At 34.7% G+C, this 19,848-nt stretch overlaps 1 protein-coding gene across 3 annotated transcripts; it reads left to right on the top strand.

Annotated features, from left to right (window-relative positions):
- The first annotated feature begins 904 nt into the window (after positions 1-904).
- On the top strand, positions 905-19,652 carry LOC133522743 (uncharacterized). 3 transcript variants are annotated; one of them, XM_061858174.1, is made up of 6 exons: positions 905-1,016; positions 7,915-8,268; positions 9,172-9,186; positions 16,031-16,188; positions 17,517-17,606; positions 18,466-19,652. In XM_061858174.1, exons 2-6 carry the CDS (start codon positions 8,118-8,120, stop codon positions 18,550-18,552), a joined length of 501 nt encoding a protein of 166 aa, XP_061714158.1. In that variant the 5' UTR covers positions 905-1,016; positions 7,915-8,117; the 3' UTR covers positions 18,553-19,652. The 3 variants fall into 3 exon arrangements, with proteins under 3 accessions (XP_061714158.1, XP_061714157.1, XP_061714159.1); XM_061858173.1 differs by having other exon boundaries at positions 911-1,016; positions 7,902-8,268; XM_061858175.1 differs by lacking the exon at positions 9,172-9,186 and having other exon boundaries at positions 911-1,016; positions 7,902-8,268.
- Positions 19,653-19,848: the final 196 nt, after the last annotated feature.

The raw sequence follows: 19,848 nt of genomic DNA on the forward strand, positions 1-19,848 counted from the left end.
CCGATGGAGGCGCGTGAGGGTAATTCCTATTGTGAGCTTTGTTCGAGTCCTGAATGTAGGTCGACTGAACACTACTTGATACTTGTGTCTATTTAGTTGAATTGACCAAAACATTTGGCGATAGTTTATGTAGCATAAGCATTCGTTGTTGGTTATCTTTTTTAGTTTCACTAAAAATATAATCGAGATCACGCTAATAACCTACGAAATAAATACACTAAAGAATGAATGAACCAAATAAAAACACACCTAACTGATGTCATTAAGTTATCGTGCATTTCGTTCGTACTTGTCCGTGCATGTATTGGCGCAGGTGAGACACACTAAATAATATGATTCAAGTATCACTCTGATGTCAGTGTACGTTCGAATTGACCGCTAGTTTAGTTGAAATGCTACGGCCTGTCAATATTTTCTCGGGCTTCAACACCAGTCTAGTTTAACGTGATATAGTAGGTATTTGTATTTTTCAAGCGGCTTGAATATAATATGCAAAAAAAACAACCCAATAGAATACCGGGATACTGAACTATTTTACCGTTAGATTAATAAATATACCTTTATAAGTAATAAACTATTGAGAGGAGAGTGAGAGCATAATTGATGTAATCTCACATTATGTATATATTGTTAGATGTATATTTCTATTACTATATTTATTATGTCATTTGCTAACGTATGTGACAAAAAAATACTGCTTGTTTTATAATTCTATCATCATGATACTCTAATAATTATGTATGTTATATATAAGTATATCTGATTACCTAATTTAATTAATAGTTTAATTAAACTTTAAAGCTAATTCTTTTGCAGCAAGTATCAAAACTGTCCGGTCGTTTCATAAACTATCAACTAGAAAATAAGGCTTCGGGTGAAAATAAAACCTGTAATAATCGAAGTAGTTGCGCCGCCGATGGCATCGCGACCGCACGGGTAGGCGGTTTGATTCCAGTTCGATTATCTGTTATTTATATTATGTATAAATTAGAAGTGACTATGTTCATTTGTTAAAGGTAAAAAATGTGTTTATCTCCAAAATAACAAGATGTCCAAAACATTTAGTAGGCTTTAAATTATTTATTTCGAAAACGAAACGTGAATTTCCTACTTGTGAAATTGATGATGATGGTTTAATTAAAGAGACGACGTGCCCAAATTATTTTCTAAATTATTTATTATAGGAAATAATCAACTTTAAACTTACACTATATTATTCAATATTTATTCACCATTTTTGCAAATTAAGTGCTACAACGGCTAGGGCGTAGTGCTACGAGATTAGTTTAGCAAGTAATGAGTTAAAAAACGAATTAGAGCCGAGATCCAACCAACGTACAACTTTGGAAACAAGTAAAATTATTCCAAGCACGTACCTACCGCTCGTCCTTAGAGTTGGTCAAAGACGCCTAGTCTTTCTATGATTTTATATACCAGTGTTGGCCGAAACTTAATTAGAATTGAAAATATTGAAAATTAACCATTACAAATTGAACCGTAAACCGTAACGGATGATTACAGTTTAAGGTTCATTTTGCAATGGTTAGTTGTCAATATTTTCAATTCTAATTAACGTTCTGCCAACATTGGTATATATATACCAGAAATTGCGACGGGTACCGCCGGCTTTACCCGCGGAAGCTGAAGAGCTTTGTCGCCACTGGAGGGCTTTTTCTTCAGGGAAGGAGGGTTTCAGTATATCAACCAAAATGCTGGCCAAAGCATGTTCACTGTCAAACAAAAGTATCCCTTAAGCATTATCATAACCGCTTATCTAACGGTTTCTTACGTCTCTGCCAGCTTGAGGCTTAGATAGACCAGACGAGTGCAAATGATCTACACAGTTTTGTTCTCTTAACGACAAAGTTGTGTTCAGCGGGCAAGGCTAAAATGACAATCCTTGATAGATTAGTCACGTGACTTTCTTAGCATCTGTCATCCCGAAACATTTTGACTTCCAGAGGCTCCAGATCATTTCAAACGCCACAAATTCTTCGCTGTTTTTGCTGCTAATAGTAGGTATATGTTATTGAGGGGCTTTCCAGTTGCCACACTATCTTCCTTGACTTGGTCATCGTCAAGAATCTTCCTGTCTCACCAACATTCGACTCTGCTATCAGTTTTCTCGGGAGCTTAAGGCTGCAGACTCTCTCAGTTATATCGTCGATCTTAGTTCTCCAGGTCTTTCATTGAGACATGTATAATCGTAGTTGTGCCGTTCTCGAGAACCAGAAGATTCTAACGAGGGGAACGGAGAACCGTTAACTATGGAGAATGTTCTCGCACAATGATATGTTTGACTCCAATGTCTGTCTGTCTGTGGCATCGTACCTCTCCAACGGATGAACCGATTTCAATGCGTTTCTTTTGACGTGAAAGTAAGTTTCTTTGCGGCGATTTTTAGCTATGTTTAATAGACATTTATCCAGCAGTTTTAAGAGTATCAGCTCTTTTACAAAATGATGTAAAATGTTTTTGGTATAAAACGGATTTTTTGGTATAATATTTTATATTTTTTTAGCAGTCTGTGTAGCAGTGTATTTTTGTTACTTTGTTTGGGTTGTTGGGTGTTGGTGGATGTTGGAGTCCAACGTGGCTTCAATACTCCTGGACTGGTTTTAGTAAATGAGATGTCAATGAATTCATTCATGTAGCGCAGGTGAGATAGGCTACGCTAAAGCTTTAACTGACGAAAAATGCGTAATCAAGTGAATCAAGTGTTTTGCTACTTAGGTATTAACAATAGTCGACGTCTACATCTTTTTCGACGCCAAGCGAATTACAGGTTGTAGCAATTTTATTATTAGCACAATCGGATTAGGACCAACCTTGAAATCTCTGGCACAGTCATGAAATTTGGTATGTATATAAATTAAAGTCCCCTTTTTCATGCCCACACCATTTGACATGTGGGGACCTCGAGGAATCGCAACCATCTTGGAAAATGTGTACTATCCAGGAGAAATTCGCGTTTTACTCTAAATCTACGTTCTTTATGAAAATATCGTGTAAAGCAACATTCAAGCTTATTAAATTCTACATAAAATAGTCCCAGACATCTTTGCGGAAAAATTACATTTTGCTATAAGAATACTTGCTGAAGCCAGATTTAGCGCTTATACCCTTTCAGAGGATATTCTCTTAATAAGAAACTTGGAAGAATATTCGCTGCGATTCCTCGAGGTCCCCAAATGTCAAATGGTGTAGGTAGGCATGAAAAAGGGGTTTTTAATTTATATATACGACGACCAGTCTGATTTGACGACCGGTCTGGCCTCGTGGGTAGTGACCCTGCCTATGAAGCCGATGGTCCCGGGTTCAAATCCTGGTAAGGGCATTTATTCGTGTGATGAGCATGGATATTTGTTCCTGAGTCATGGGTGTTTTCTATGTATTTAAGTATTTATAAATATTTATATATTATATATATCGTTGTCTAAGTACCCTCAACACAAGCCTTATTGAGCTTACTGTGGGACTTAGTCAATTTGTGTAATAATGTCCTATAATATTTATTTAATGTCCTATAATATACCAAATATCCATGACTGTTCCAGAGATTTCGAGGTTGGTCCTAATCCGATCGTGCTATATACATATACAGCTATCAATACCTGTACCATGAGTCACTGACAGTGTCAAAACTGACATATACACTATCGAGAGAGTAACTTACTTTCTATGCATCTCGCTCAAATTCGCATATAAGTGCGAAGTGAGTGTTACGTTTAATGTCAGTGCCGAACTGGTGTTAGCCACACAAGTTGCATGGGCGTGCAGTGACACGGTTGACGGCGTGACATTGGTCGCCACGTGCGAATATCTGTGGGAAACACCGCATGGCAAAACGAAGGTCGGAGCTTTTGTCGCCAATGGGTTTGACATGACTGTTTATGTCATGGTCAAGAAAATGTCACGTCAAAGCTTCTAAGCTTAGGTGGCCCAGTGTGTATTGATGGTGTATCGCGACTGTATGTAGCGATGCAGCATCGTGCTTGCGTATGCGAGGGTACCAGCAACAGTATCTTGGCCTTTTTGCGACTGCATGTCGTCGTGTGCGTGTCTTTCAAACCGCAGGCCGAGCTCCCAGCTCGTACAGTGAATTTCTCGAACTTCTATTTAAATATAAAATACCTTTTAAATATCAAAAAATGGCACAACCAACCTACTAAAGAAAAAATTTTTTTCTTTAGTAGGTTACAATATGACATTTATTTCAATTTCAATATAGATTTAATTGGCATGTTTCGACATACAAATAAACCAAAATCGCCTCCGTCTTGGTAATATTTTTTGCTTAATAGATATTTTTATAGGGTCATCTGACCAAAGAGAAACAAACTACTATACAGACACATAAAATACGGAGTGTATATAAAGCGAAAAACTTCCCTCTAAGTAAGTAACTTAGGTAAACATAGAGTATCGTTATTTCATAGAATACGAAACAACGTGTCGTGACGACATACAATATTTCTAACCAAGTCATAAAGCCATAATAGAACCCACTATCAGATATGGGCGAGTCATTACGTGATTTTTAATATCATTACTTTGACCTACTGCGAGTAATTATCGGAATTGGTCCGAAACAATGTTATTTTCCATGAATATGAAATGGAGTTTGTTCTCAGAATTACTTCAATAAAATGGCTTCCAATGGGTATGATTGAACTAAACACTTACTTGATTGATTGAATTAAATAATACCTTGGCTCCATTCTCGAACCTATGACGCCGATTATAAAATTGAATAGGTACAATGTATAAAGAATGCACGCAACTGACACTTGTTATCGTTATTTCAAATTTAGAATATTATCTCCATATTTTTTACCATTTGTTTTCGATTTGCATTCTTCTTAAATTCGAACTTTTTAATTCCTGCGAGGTCCGCTATATAAAGGGGGTTCCACGTCATTGTTGTAGATGGCAGTTTCATAATATCGAAAGTCAGTCTAATATACACATTAAATGACGCAACAGTCACATTTGATTTATGTGATTAATTTTTCAATTCTATTTAATTATTATTTTGTTTATTTGGAGCATTGGCAACATGGCCAACATAAAATAAATACATCAACTAGTACAAACATTTCGTTTGGTAATTACTAACAAAAACACAAAGAAATTAAAACTATACAAAAACGCAAAACAAAAGAAGACAGACACCTTTAAGATGTCTTGAAGACTTGTAAGAATGTATATTTAACAAAATCAAGAATAGCCTTATACAACTCAAAATTTCTTAACAGTTCTTGTACGGACGTTGGAAATTTCTTGGCTTTTAATATATCGTTACAAGTACATACCTATAAACAATAGTCTCTGTAAATTAAAATCTACAAATCTAAATTTAATTTAATCCCCAAAACTCAAATCTACGTTAAAGATATTCAGCATGGCGATCTGCAGCAACCGTTCTCTAAATTTAAATTGCTAAGTGCGTCATTTTCGCCGTCTTCAGTAGACAAGGGAAATGCAATAAATGGCCGTTTTCCGATATATTTCCCGATTCAGTTTATTTGAGGGAAAAACGAACAAAATATTGTATCTTCAGTGGTTTGCTTTGATCTTAACGTTTGATGTGAGTTTTGATAGCTAAGAGATATTATTTTGATTAGTTTCTTTGTGGAGTTTGATCAAATAGTAATTGGTAGGCATTGAGGCAATTGAAACAGAATGGTCTAAACTTCATGTTTGATAGTTAGGCATTAATGTCTGCTTCAAAGTCATGGAAAAGACAATTTTTTGGAGTTCTAAACGTTCGCTTCAAGTTGGCTGTTACCTGCCGGCAAACTTGAAGCGCTTGAATTTCAAAAAATATTAAATAAAGTGAGTATTCAAAAACAAAGCACGAAATTATTTTTTGTCGACGGTAGGTATTAATATTTAATTGCACTGTGACATTACCCAACGTTCACCGCCAGGCCAACTTGCAGCGACCGGGTAGTAATGCGTTTATGGTTTTCACAAGGATGACAATAATGTTATACAATAATGTCAATAATGTAAATTGATCCGACATTAAATCCCTAGAATGTGCCACGAGTTAGCACACGTATGTCAATAATTTACTTAAATGTGATTTACTTCCAACCTACTACTTAAAATAGGTATTAATACTTCAGAAATATATATTATTCCTAGGTACTTTAAACAAACAGCGTAACCTTCTTGAAATCAGTAGACAAAGGATCTGAAAGGGCAAATTGTGGGAAGGTACGGATGTCGCACCTTAACCCTTTAAAAAAAATTATCCCTTACGAAATAAGAAACGAAAAAAGGGATCAACAGCCAAAAACCCAAATTTCACTACGTTTCGAAGTACGCCTGACCCAGAACCGAGTAGGATAATGATAAATGTAGGGCCTTTATCACCTGTGTTACCGAGGAAGTGACTTGTCGGAATAACACTCCCCTTCTAATGGATTGGACTCGAAACGGGGTTATGAGGTTTAGGCGGTGTCCTGATTCTGAGGTGTCGATTTTCATTAGTTATTTGAGTTTGATGTATTGAGGGCCAATGGGGCATCTATAAAGTTCATATTTGGAAGTCTTTGTTGAACGTTTCTTTTATATAAGGATTGAGTTGAATGTGTGCTGTGTGTTAAACTCATAATTAGATATTGCCATTAGCTGAATCATTTGCGTTGAATCAGAAACATACAAATGCAAAATATGAATGAAGCGTGCCTATTTAATAAATCTTTAAAAAAAATTGGTAATACTGAAAACGAATTAGGAAAGTATTTCGTTTGCCGTCGTTCCCATTTCAGTAAATTGCAAAAAATTGTAGGTAGGCACATAGTTAAGGACCTGTAATTAGTCAAAACTTAATTGATTCCATTGTGTTACAACAGTTCAGCTATTTCTGTTTAAGCTATATGCATGAAAGTGTGTAAAGGTATGTTATACATAGACTGTTATTGAATTAAGTACAATAAATACAATATAATACAATTTATATGGTTAATTTTCGTAACTTTTCACACCTTTTTTCTTACCTTCGCTTGATTATGAAGGCAAGGTGGGGTAAGATTATCATTGGGACAAGACAAAGACTTGTATGGAATCCTCATCTATGGGCACGGCAGTGCCCCCGCCATGCCGAGCAAAAAAGCGGTACGGCCGTACCATCCTTTTGTCGAAGCCATTCAGGCCATTTTCAACCCCCCATAACTTCACTGTGGATAAAACTAGAAGCCTGAATTTTCAGTAACCAAGCAGGCATTGTATAGAGTCTGTAGACACAGTTTATTCCAAATTTCATTCAATTATAACCAGTAGTTTAAGAATTATAACTAGTCAAAGTTTCTTAATTTTTGTCACTCACTGACTGAGCCATCATCAAAATTCTAAGGTTAAGGTTTCTAAGTATTACATGGTTCTCATAACTTTTTACGGTAGAAGAACTGAGTTGCGAGACTTGTTTATTTTTTACAAGTTATGTTTTTGATGGCTACTGTTTGTCCCGAGTAAAACAAATTATGTTCGTCTTAACCAATCTTACCTTATCTACAAGTTTTTTGCAATTCATCCATTTGAACTATAATATGCCTTTTGTCAAATATTGACTGATGCAACGATATAAATCGAAATTAAGCAGTAGTGCAATCGTAGCTCATTAAATTGAAATTTAACAAAAAAAGGTTTAAGGTTACGTTAACGGCTAAGTTTGGTTGCGGGTTAAGTGTACCTGTTTTTAGTGACAGCCACTAAATGCCACAAAAACAAGCCTGAATATGAACGCCAGCCACACTTAACCCACAGCCATACTTATCCGTATTGACCTTATTTTAGTAAACTTTCAATTCAAATATTCTGTATGATGAAAATGGAGATATTTTTTCCACATTCTCAAATATCTAGGTAATGCGCATTGTTTGATTTTTCAGCTCTATTTTCTAGCTTTTTCTACTAAACCAACACCTTCATCACACCATTATCAATTAGAAACAATACAAAACTACAGAACTTTCAAAATTGATTAGTGCTTATCTAACCAAATAACTGTATCTGGACATTCAGTGAGTGTTTCACAGTGAGTGATACATGTTTCAAATAAACAAAGACTAAACAGTGACACCCTCACTATATTATGTGATACCACCATGGGCTGTGGATCGTCCGGCAACGTGGTGCCAGTTGAGGGCGCCAATGGCACCGCGAATGGCAACAGCAAGGCGAACGGTGCCAATGGACACCACGACGACGGCTTGCCGACGGTGGTCCTGCCAGAAACGCCTGTCAAACCTAAGCCTCGTGAGTATTACGTGTAAATTTTTTAAATTAATTCTTACCATATTGTGCGTCCGTCTAAGAATGGAACCCGTTGTTGACATCAGGATAGCAGGAGCAGACGCCTATAACAGTGATTGAAAGTGTAGCTCTTCCAAAAGAAACTCACAACAAGAGCCCTTTCATTTGATATGTCACATGGCAAAACTACGCCCAAAAATGATGGCCGCCAAGTTAAAATGTCATTTATTCATCTTGATCGTCTATCTTTGGGCTTATCAATTTAAATACGTGCAAGTACTGAATTTCAACTCAATTCATCCAGTAGTTTCGGAGAAAATTGGCCGTTAAGATATTTATAATACAGGGTGACCTTAGCCATTGGACAAACCCTGTCAAATCAAAGAGGTCGAATAAGGTTCCATATTATTCTTTGAGGATATTACTTTAGGAGCTACTAACACATACAGGCTGCTCCAAAGTAAAAAAATGGTAATTTGTTAATTACTTTGAAACCGCTACACCGGCTGTTATGATACTTTGTACACTGGTTCTAAATACCCTAATGTATATGTACATTTCGGCTTTGTCCAATGGCTAGGGACTACACTGTATAACTATAAGCGCCTGATAAATGTTTAATAGCAACTGGCCTAGAAGCGCTTGGCTTGGCCTAGAAGGTATTCAATTTTGACAATAATAATTATTATTATGAAATTCCTTTTTAAAATTATTCTTTATTACCGTTTTCTGAATATGATTATGTTCTATAATTATATCAACAAACATCTTGCTCAATAAACATTGCACTTAATTAGAAAGTTATCGGTAAGGTGTCGGTAAAGTACTACCTTTTAGTTGTACTATTCATTTCATTTTACTCGTCCAATATTAAGTAAGCCCCTTACTAATCAACAAGTATTTTAGAGCATACCGGTGTCCGTAAGTGAAACGAATTCAGTACCTACTTCTCTTTTATTTATTTTCATCACGGTAACATACTGACACAACTCTATTCTTCTATAAGCACTCTATTCCTGTCTCAAAAATAATATTACAATTTATAACACAATCAATAAATACATAATTAAGTATTTACTCGTAATGCACTCGACTTAACAAAAAACTAGACTTTAAAATTTTGCCCCCTCTTTATATTGGGCATTTTCCATTTTTAATTAAAAATAAATAAATAATACTTTCAATGTGTTGGGTTCGTGTTTTTCATAACTATTTCAAATTTCAAATCGATAGCTTAAGTGGTTCTCGAGATATTTAGCAATTTGACAGACAGACAGACAGACGGACGGACGGACATAGTCGCACCATAAGGGTTCCTTTTGTAGCTTTTTGGTACGGAACCCTAAAAACAGAAAGTGTACACTGACAAAAAAAATGAATGAAAAAAATGCAAATAGTATTAAAATAAAATAGGAAGTGATCAGCTTATACATACACAATGTATAAGTTTTACATTTACTTAAGAGGGAAGAATATAGCTTTGCGATCCTAACCCTATAGGTTCCACTTAACGTATAAAATGTGATTAAAACTTGGTTGAGTTCAGCCGTTTGTTTTATAAAGAATATATGTATTTTTTTAACGAAACTTAACCTAGAATATATTTTAAGCTACATGAAAATTAAAGTGATTCATTAAGATTTAGTTAGCGGAAACCGTCTTCTCCCGAAATTGAAATTTCATCAAATATGTATGTACGTTTGGTTAGGATCGCTATTCTTCCCTCTTAACATTTTTGTACATTTCACGAGCGCCCTCAATTTACAAAATTTGCGGTAACGGTGGGGTACGAAAAGCACTTGAAACGAAACCTTACTCATAATTAATCACTTTGCATTTTTTATTTCTAATCGTTTAAGCTCATAACGTTTATTTAAAAATGAACCTAAGTGCCTCAGTATTTTACAGCGAAGTTTTTTTTAATCTTCCATTTTGTACGTTTTCGTAACATTCTTTAGGATAAAACTGTTAATTATTTAACTAGGGAACAAACCCCATTATTTCAATAAATACTTTTGATTTTGTTTTTAAGTATTTTTTCTGTATGTCTCAGACATCTATTATATCTCAGTTAATAATGTTAAATAGATACCTGATTTATTTTCGTATTGGCACTGTTTTTATCAATATTTTATAAGTGTAATAATTTGCACTATCGACGCACTTTGATCTTTAATGTAAAATTATATGTTTATTGTAACCATAGTGTCGCCTGTGTTGTAAATTTTGGTGTTAAATAACCAATGATAAATAAAAAACTAAAAACATGAACATGAGTCCATTACCCGAGTGGGGTTGTTTCAACCACAAAGACAATACCTAAGTCAATCAAAAACCTCACTGAAACGCTTGCAAACTAGCGAGCTCAGAACTCTTAATAATGGAACTTTAAAATTCACTGCGCTAAAAGGCCCCTATAGAGTCTCTCGCGTAAATCCTTTCAACTCTAATCGCGCTGCATTTTTTATTTCCAATCGACTAAGTACCGCTATTGAGGCAGCGCTTGAGAGAAAATCTATTAAGTAGTTAATTTTTCACTGTCAAATAATACAGGAGCTAAAGTCATTTTGAACACTTTTAATTAGAAAACTTTGTTACCTTAATGTCCTGTTCTCTGGGCTTCCAGTCGCAATTGTATGAGAAAGGATCCATTATATTAAAAGCTTATAAGCTAAGCTATACCTAATAATTATGTTGTTGGGTAGTTCTACAAAGTAAGGAATTTTCGACAGCTCAGCTAAAATGTCATGAAAAAATTGTTACAACCAAGTTTATTTTCATAACATATTGTTTACCATACCTATATCTACCTAGTCTCTAAAAATAATTTAGATACTAATATATTATCTTAGAAAAAAAATACTCAAAGCGTCAAATTCCCAGGATCCTGGAGTGTCCCACGAGCAAAATTGAATCTAATGTGGAATATTATTTATTTTCTACTACATTGAGCCCATAAGTTAAACCAATATAAATGACATCCTATTATTATTGTTACCTAGGTGACATATTACTAATTTATTGTAACAAAAACATTATAAAAACTTTGTCCAGAAGTTGTCCCAACAGTTTTATATCAGGATCCTGCCCAATGTTAAATAAGCGAATATTCAACATTCTATTAGCCGCGCGACCTTGACGTTTAGCCGAGTTCGTTGCCGGTACGAAAGAGACAAAGAATACCACCTATCGTTTTGCACCCAGTGTGTTGCTTAGTCTGCCCGGCACATTTTATGGAGGAAGTCGCGTCATAATCAGTCGAGTTCACAGAATCCTGGTAAGATATTCAATTACGAAATTCATGTGGTAATATGGTAATTGTAGCATTTTGATGTATAAATTGCTTACACGAAGGCTTAATGCTACTTGATTTTGGTTGAATGTTATAAATAGACGTTATTTTTAAATATTATTCCGAAATTCTCAGGAACCTGGTCTCAGGATCCTGTCAAATAAATAGCCAGGATACTGAGAAAAATGCAGGATGTTGCTTGCTGCTTGCTGAGTGTTTATATTGAAATATAATTTTTGTTCAACATCATATGTTACTTTTTCTGCTATATACTATGAAGTCAAAATAATAAAGCAGTTAGCTAGTTCAAATAATCAATTTATCTATAACTAATAAGTATGATCATTGAACTAAGCATTGCAGTTTCAAAATATCAGAAAAAGATAAATACAACGTAAACGTACATTTAAAACATGTGCCTATGTCTATTTATATTATATACAATTTTCTTTATTATTTTGTATTTGCCTGAGCTCGAACTCAAAACAAAACTATTTAATCGCGTAAGTACTGTTGTAAATATGAGGTTTACGAGTACAATTACATATCGGTTGCAGATTGCAATATGATTGAAATTTTAATATTAAACATTATAAAACTTTGACATTTTAAAGTGTGAGTTCATTGATTTTTATTATTCGAAAGCTCATTTGATGGTTTTTTTTAGAGAAAAATGGCGAAACCAAAGAAAAAACAGACTAGAGAAGAAATACTAGAAAAAAAAAAAGATAGCTGAAAAATTGAGATACGAAAAAATTAAGAATGATCCTCAGAAACTAGCAGCAGAAAAAGAGAAAAGAAAGCAAAAATATAAGAAATTGAGAGAAACTGGCAAAAAAAAACTAGTATCTGAAATGACGGCTCGTGAAAAAAAGGAAGCTCGCAAAAATTGGAGACTATATTCAGACAAATCTTACAAAAAGAAAAAGTCCATGACCAGTTTGACAAATCAGTTTGTTAGAGAAAATACTCCATCTAGTCTGTACGATGAACCTGTGAATAATGAGCCCCGTAATCAGGAACTACCACAGCACGAAAATGTTGGTGTAAATATTATTCGACCGTCATTGCCATTAAATTCGAGATTAAAATTAGCCAGAGAACGATCACAGAAGCAACGTTTTAGAAGAAATTTAGAGTTGAAAAAATTTTTTATAATAATTGCAAAGCTAAAACAAAATTTAAATAAATATAGAAAAAGATGCCAAAGGTTAGAAAAACAAAAACAAAAACAACTGTTAGCCCTCACACCCAATACCGCAATGACCAAACTAGCTGAAGATCCAAAGACACGGGTTGACGTGGTTAAAAAGGCTTTATTCGGCGATGTGTTAGAAAAACAAATAGCTAATAATATATCTAACCTGAAGACGCGTCAAGAGAAGAAAGTAGCAAATAAATTACTGTTGGGGCCAATTATCAATGAAAGCAAGGTTTGGAAATTTAAAAACAAAGTTATAACATATAAAAAGATATGGCACGAAGGAAGGAAGAAGAAGACTGAACTCAAAATAAAAAGAAACTTAAAAAAGACAGTTCAAATTTTTATGGAAGATGATAAGTACAGCAGACTGTGTGCAGGCAAGAAGGAATTTGTAAGGAATAAAGAAACTAAACAAAAGGTACAAAGACGCTACAGGTTAGATACACTGAGAAATCTCCACAAAGAATACTTAAAATCGGGAAATATCCCCATGAGCTACTCTTTGTTTGCCAGACTTACACCCGCTTGGATAGTCGCCCCAAAAATAGCAGACAGAGACACATGCTTGTGCATTGTTCACACCAATTTCCAGCTGATTGTGACTGCTCTTTATAATGCAAAAGTACTAAACGTTCCAACCTACCAAAATCTACTTAACGCTGTATGTTGCGACCGGTTCAACGAAAAGTGTTTAGAGAGAAAATGTGATGCTTGCGCTGAGAAATCACCTCCTATCTGCGATGATTTGGACAATTCAATGCCGATAAACTACCACCTCTGGTTGGCGTCAAAGGAAACCATAATAGACTCTAAAACTAAGAAAGAAAGGCAAGTTGTGAAACAAAAAAGGAATACCATCGCTACAACAGCTCATGAATTAGTGTTAAAATTGGAGCAGGATTTGACTAAAATTTTTCACCATGAAAGAAATATTGTACACCAGTATCAAGCAATGTCGGAAAAGAAGAAGTCCCTAACTGATAAAGAAGCCATGATTCATATGGATTTTTCGGAAAACTTCAGTGCCAAATATAACGAAGAAATTCAATCATTTCACTTCGGCGGATCTCGTGCACAGCTCTCACTTCACACAGTAGTTGTATATTTGAATGGTTCTAAAAGATCATATTGCACAGTGTCTTCAGATTTGAGTCACAATGTTCATGCAATTTGGGCACATTTAAAACCGGTACTGGAAGAATTACCAGCTCAAATAGAAACCATCCATTTCCTGAGTGATGGACCTGTAACTCAGTACCGGAACAAAATTATGTTCTTCGTGCTAGCATGTAAAATGACAAATCTGTGCCCTGGACTTATAAACTGGACTTGGAATTATCACGAAGCAGGCCACGGAAAAGGAGCACCAGATGGCGTAGGCGCAGTATGCAAAAGAACTGCAAATGATGTCGTGGCACGTGGAGGTGACATTACTAATCTGACTGAATTCTGCGGCGTCATTCAAAGTCGTTGTCCTGGTGTGACTCTTTATACAGTTACTGAAAGTGAAATTAACGACATGGCAAATTTGATTACAGATAATCAAGAGAACTCGATTGCTTTTAATGGCACACTCAAAGTCCATCAAGTACAGGGCAGTGCCTTCATGCCACGTAAGCTGCAAATGAAATCTCTTAGCTGTTTTTGTGATGAAGGTATTATGTGTGGACATCATCGATTGGGTCTATTGGAATATCCTGCAGAATCTAAAAAAAGTGTCAATGACATTTTCGAAAGTGATATTGACTCAGATCAGGATGAAAATAGAAGTCCGAGATGTATCAACACGGTTGCACAAGAATTACAAAATGAGACTGATGACATCAGCATTGCAAGCGACCTTACATTAAATTTAGAAAATCCAGAAGTTTTGGCTACTATGCCTGATTTGGAAATTGACCCAAGTACTCTTTTTCCAAAGCCAGAACAGCAAATAAGTGATGAACGGAAAGCTAGAACTCGAAAAAGAAATTTTGAAGGTAATATTAATGTGCAAACAAAAAAGAAAAATGAAAGGATATTAAGGAAAGGAAAAGTTCAAAAGGACATAAAATATACAAGACAGAATTTAAGGCAGAAGAAATATAAAGGTAAAGAAAATAATTCGAAAATAAGAACAAAAAGAAATCACGAATCCAGTGATTGTGAGTGCCTAATATGTGGTACTCTCTATAGTGAAGATACGACAGGAAATGATTGGGTCCAGTGTCTTGCATGCAAGAATTGGGCACAGGTTGACTGCATTAAAGGTGAATCTATATCATTTATATGCCCAGACTGCTCTGCTGATTGTGATTATAATTGATAGCTTAAAAAGCAATACAATTTGACTGCCAAAAGTTTTCTTATAGATCTAAGAATAGTTTAAGCTAAGATTTTACTACCTTATTTTGTTAACTACTACAAAAGAGTTAACGCAATGTGTCTTTGAATAATAAAAATATTTAACTTAACTTAAAAGCAAAATTAATAAGACTGCTAAATGTTTTTGGTTTCCGTCATACTATTGTTTATGACAAGTGATGTTCATATTTAAATTGTTAACAATAATTTTGTTAGTTTGTTATAAAACAGATTTTATTACATTATTTTTGTTAACATTATTATTTTATTAAAGCTAATTTTGTAGATTTAATGATAAAAGTTCCTGTTCAAGACTGATTTAGATAGATAATTAGTATAAGTCAAGAATAGACTTAATTATCACGATAGTTCAAGATATTTGGACAATTACAAACTAATGGTTAGAAGCATAATTTTTATTTGTGAATTTATTATTAAATAAACGTTGATTTTGATTGATATTTGTTTAAATCCTCAGTCTCCTGGTTACAATCTCAGTTTCCTGCTGCTTGATTTCTTAAAATTGCCATAACTCTAATATTTTTGAATATTTTGTCCGTTCCACTTAACATAAGCTAAAAGACCATGTAATCTTTATGATAAACTATATTTTGTAACCATAATGACAAAAAATCGTCGGGCCGGAATCGGACTCATTTTCGTCCTTAGTTTGTAGAACAACCCTGTTATAATAGTTAGATCTGGTGATTTTAGGTTCGAATAATTATTGTCACAGTACAGTCAATATTGCTTATTATTTTTCTTCAGATTCTCCCACCTGGATTTATCATAATTGAAACTTTGACATATCGTGTTGTGCTCTTAGTGTTTCTAGTTCAGTTTTTAATATTATTTCGCTCGAAAAACTGAATCTCCCAACAAAAAAAGATTAGCAACATCATCACTGTCTTCGTATTATTTTCCAGCGATCGCCTTCGAAATTCCCTTGGAGGAGTTTGACGCACATCAACGGACAGAAACACCTCCACCGCACCTTCAACGCCTGCTGCAGCCGCCGCAGCAAGAGATCAGTCTGCCTGACATAGAGGAAAAACTGGCCGAAGCTGAACAGAGGAGACAACAGGTGAGTAGTTAAAAGGTGTTTGAATTTTCCCATCAACGCATATTCATCTTCGTCGAACGTACATCGCATGCTTTAGCCATTGCAGCAAGTGATCAGTCTGCCTGACATAGAGGAAAAACTTGCGAAGCCGAATGATGGAAGCAACGGATGAGGAAAATTTTAAGCTAGAAGTATGCCAACGGTGTGCGTTGTTCGTTGGCAAACGTCGAACTTTAAGTTTGCCCTTAGGTCCGGCAAATTGATATTTTGCTGCGGCAGTTGACGCAGGCGTTGGAGGTGTGGTGAAGGTAATTGTGGGTTGATGTACATCAAAACTAATCTAACACTTATAACCTCACTTTCTCTGTTCGACTTCGATTTCACCTTCAATGTTTACTAAATTTCCTGCAGCAAGACATCAGTCTGCCTGGCAAACTGACCAAAGCCAAACAGAGGAAGGGAGGATGAGAGGAGGTGTACAGTTTTAATTATTTCTGTTCTTTAGTTTTGTATTTCATTTTGACTTTTAAATCAACTGACTGGGTCGAGGAGAAGTTAGCTGACGTCTTTTTAATTTACGATGTTGTTGCGACTTTCACCTCAATAAAAAATCCTTTAGGCATATCATCAGCACATCTGTGGGCCCGGTAGTGCCTCCGCCAAGACGAGCCAAGCGAAGCGCTTCGTCGTTTTTATTTCCTCACAACTTGGGTTTCGAATAAACAAAATTCTCTGGATATGCTATCAATAGTAGATTTATTAAACATAAAAAGTTTCAATTGCATAGCTCTTACACTTTAGATTTTATTGATAGTCACTGACTTGACTCAGTCACTCACTCACTGATGATCATCAAAATTCTAGAGTACTTTCTGAAGTCCTAAAAAGCTGAACTTTGGTATGTAAGTTAGTATTAGTAGACAAACAACAAAAAATCTAAAACTTTAAACTTTTCGTTTTGGGTTTTGGGTTTTGAAACCAAAGGGTTTTGAAGGGAAACTAGGGAATGGAAGTTTGTATGAGACTTCCGCAAATTATGATGCTACAGGATAGGTCTGAAAATGTATATAGGGACTCCTTGTTATTAATAATAAAATATATATTTCAGGATATTTAGTAAATCGGGTGGTGATTCTCCTTGGGTCCAAGGCTTGTAGAGTTAGAAGCTTGGCACTACATGAAATCTCATAACTCTTCGACAGTTTGAGCCTTATGGTCTCGTCTTGACAAAATTTTATATGAAATTGTTTTTGTTTGGATAATAATTAATGAAACGAATGGAACCATAACTAACTTTAAATGAGTACACTGTTAAAATAAATAATATAGACACCTTATCTCTGTTACAGATTTTGCAACAAAGAGCGGCTTCTGCGCAGAAAAAAGCACAGAGGATGACCAGATCTTTTCAAGAAATGGATGGACTGGATTCGGAACATGTAAGTTAACATAGACCTTAAAAATCACAAACTCACACTCTGGTTGCTGGTAAAAAAAAGTGATTGGCTTTTGCAATGAGAGCTGCCAAGAAAACTTCTATACATATAAATAAGTAGTCAAATGTGCGAGAAATAGCTGACTACAAAATGAGCTAATTAGCTTTTCAACACAGTTTCAATGTTGTACAATCATGATAGTTCGCTACAATTTTACTAAAGTTTTATAATGACCATGATTATTGATTATTATGTTACCTAAGTTACTTGTACAGTCAGCATCAAAAGTAGCGGATGAAATAACGCTTCATAAGTATCTACCATTCTGTAACAGCTTAACAAAAAATTATGTCTTTAATATAGAACAACTAAGACTGTAAAATATATATTTTTGAACGCGAATTTTAGAAAATTATCTACATTTGGAAAAGTTATACGGAATATAAGATACTTTTGGCGCGTTGTTTCATCTGCTACTTTTGATGCAGACTGTATATCTTAATATTTTGTTTTTCTTTTTTTCATACTACTCGTATATCTCGAACTCGTACTCATAATAATCAAGGCACCACCTGTCATCGGTAGTATTACTAGTATTATAATGTAAGCGAATGTTGTTAGTTTTGGTTCGTATCTTATCTCCCGCATGTGTGTGCGCTCCTCATCGATGAGTATGCGTGTTACTTATGTAAGTGTATGTTTTTATACCACATCTAATTAGATGTGGTATAACAAACATACACAATTGTGAGTTCCTGTAATTGGCTCAGTATCTCTACTTAAGATTCTATTATTATCGAATAAGCTATCATTATCATTCATGATAATTTATTTCTAATATAATCAATAATTTTATTTTCAGGAAATGATGGATTCTATTAAACATGCGCCGAAAACGTTGACCATCCCACCCGATCCAGGACTGGTAGAAGATAAAAATATATCGTAATTCATTTTAAGACATATATTACTATTTAGTTATAGGTATAATATTAGTCGGTCAAACATACCTATTTGGTTTTGTCATCAATCGTTTATCGTTTGAAAAAAAGTGAGAGTTTGTACTTGATAAATATGCAATAAAAAATCCGGGAAATATTTACATAATCATTTTTAAATATCACGTAATGGTACTTATTTATACATACTTAATTAATATTCCTAGATCTCATTAAAAAGTTTCATTTAACTGTCTTAATTTTCAAATTTATTTAATTTTTATTTAAAATTAGAAAGCCTTTAATATCGGTGTTTAATATTTTGAAGCATATCTAGAGTTAGACCAAGATAAATCTGCAGTGATTTTGAGCACAGACTATGCAACTGTTATTTTAAACGTCAGAATTTCATAGAAGATCGTTTAAAATAACACTTGCACAACCTTCATATTTATTATTATTTAGAGCCCATCATGTCCCACGGACAGCGAAAGATCTCCCCCAATTTTTTCGCTGATATGATGATATCGGTCTAGTGATTGTGTGTTCACTCCTTTAAGAAGTCTAAGTAGTTTATCCCGTCATTGCCGGTTGGGTCTGTTATATTCCTGATTCGAGACTAAGGTATTAGGAAAGGTGAATGCGGGGAAAAGCGTCTATAAGTTGAGACCGTTTACAAGCTCTTATAACTCTTGCGTTTGTTTACTCCACTGATAGAAGATCGGTAGAGCAGAAGGAGCAAAGCCCTTCCTCTCCATGTCTGAGTGAAGTACGTATACAAATACGAGAGTTCTCACCCTATGACGATTTTCCTTAATTAAGTATAGTTATTAATTAAGAAAAGAGCGTCAAAAAATTCAAAACCAAAACAAAGGAAAGCTCGCGGCACAACGTTTGTTTAATTAATTAACATTACAAATCTCAGTGCTCAGGGATTAACAATTCCCATGTTTTTTTTTTCATTTTGGTATTTAATTAATAAAATATGCTCATTTTTTCAGTATTTTAGTTACAAAAGGCATTGCTTTAGCTGTAATTAGCTTTATAAGGTTTTTATTACGTTGATTTCTATCTTTTTCCCGGTATATCAAAGTGTACGAGTATTATGGGACCAAATGTATTAAATTAAAACATTACAAAAACCGGAGAGTAGAAAATGTTGCAAAACTCATTACTTACTTGAATGAATCATATTGATTAAATATTTAAAGAAGTTTAAATAATTACAAGAGATAGAAACGTTATGACTGTCCGTAGAGAAAGGAACCACCGGACTATCCGCACTGTGTCCAAGGCTTCTGCCTTCT

Source organism: Cydia pomonella, chromosome 11, assembly GCF_033807575.1.
Source record: "Cydia pomonella isolate Wapato2018A chromosome 11, ilCydPomo1, whole genome shotgun sequence".
Classification (NCBI taxonomy): domain Eukaryota; kingdom Metazoa; phylum Arthropoda; class Insecta; order Lepidoptera; family Tortricidae; genus Cydia; species Cydia pomonella.

Coding starts and splice junctions, on each gene's coding strand:
- LOC133522743 (XM_061858174.1), top strand. CDS start 8,118: ATGGGCTGTGGATCGTCCGGCAACGTGGTGCCAGTTGAGGGCGCCAAT. Junction 16,189..17,516: donor CTGAACAGAGGAGACAACAG/GTGAGTAGTTAA, acceptor TCTCTGTTACAG/ATTTTGCAACAAAGAGCGGC. Junction 17,607..18,465: donor ATGGACTGGATTCGGAACAT/GTAAGTTAACAT, acceptor TTTTATTTTCAG/GAAATGATGGATTCTATTAA.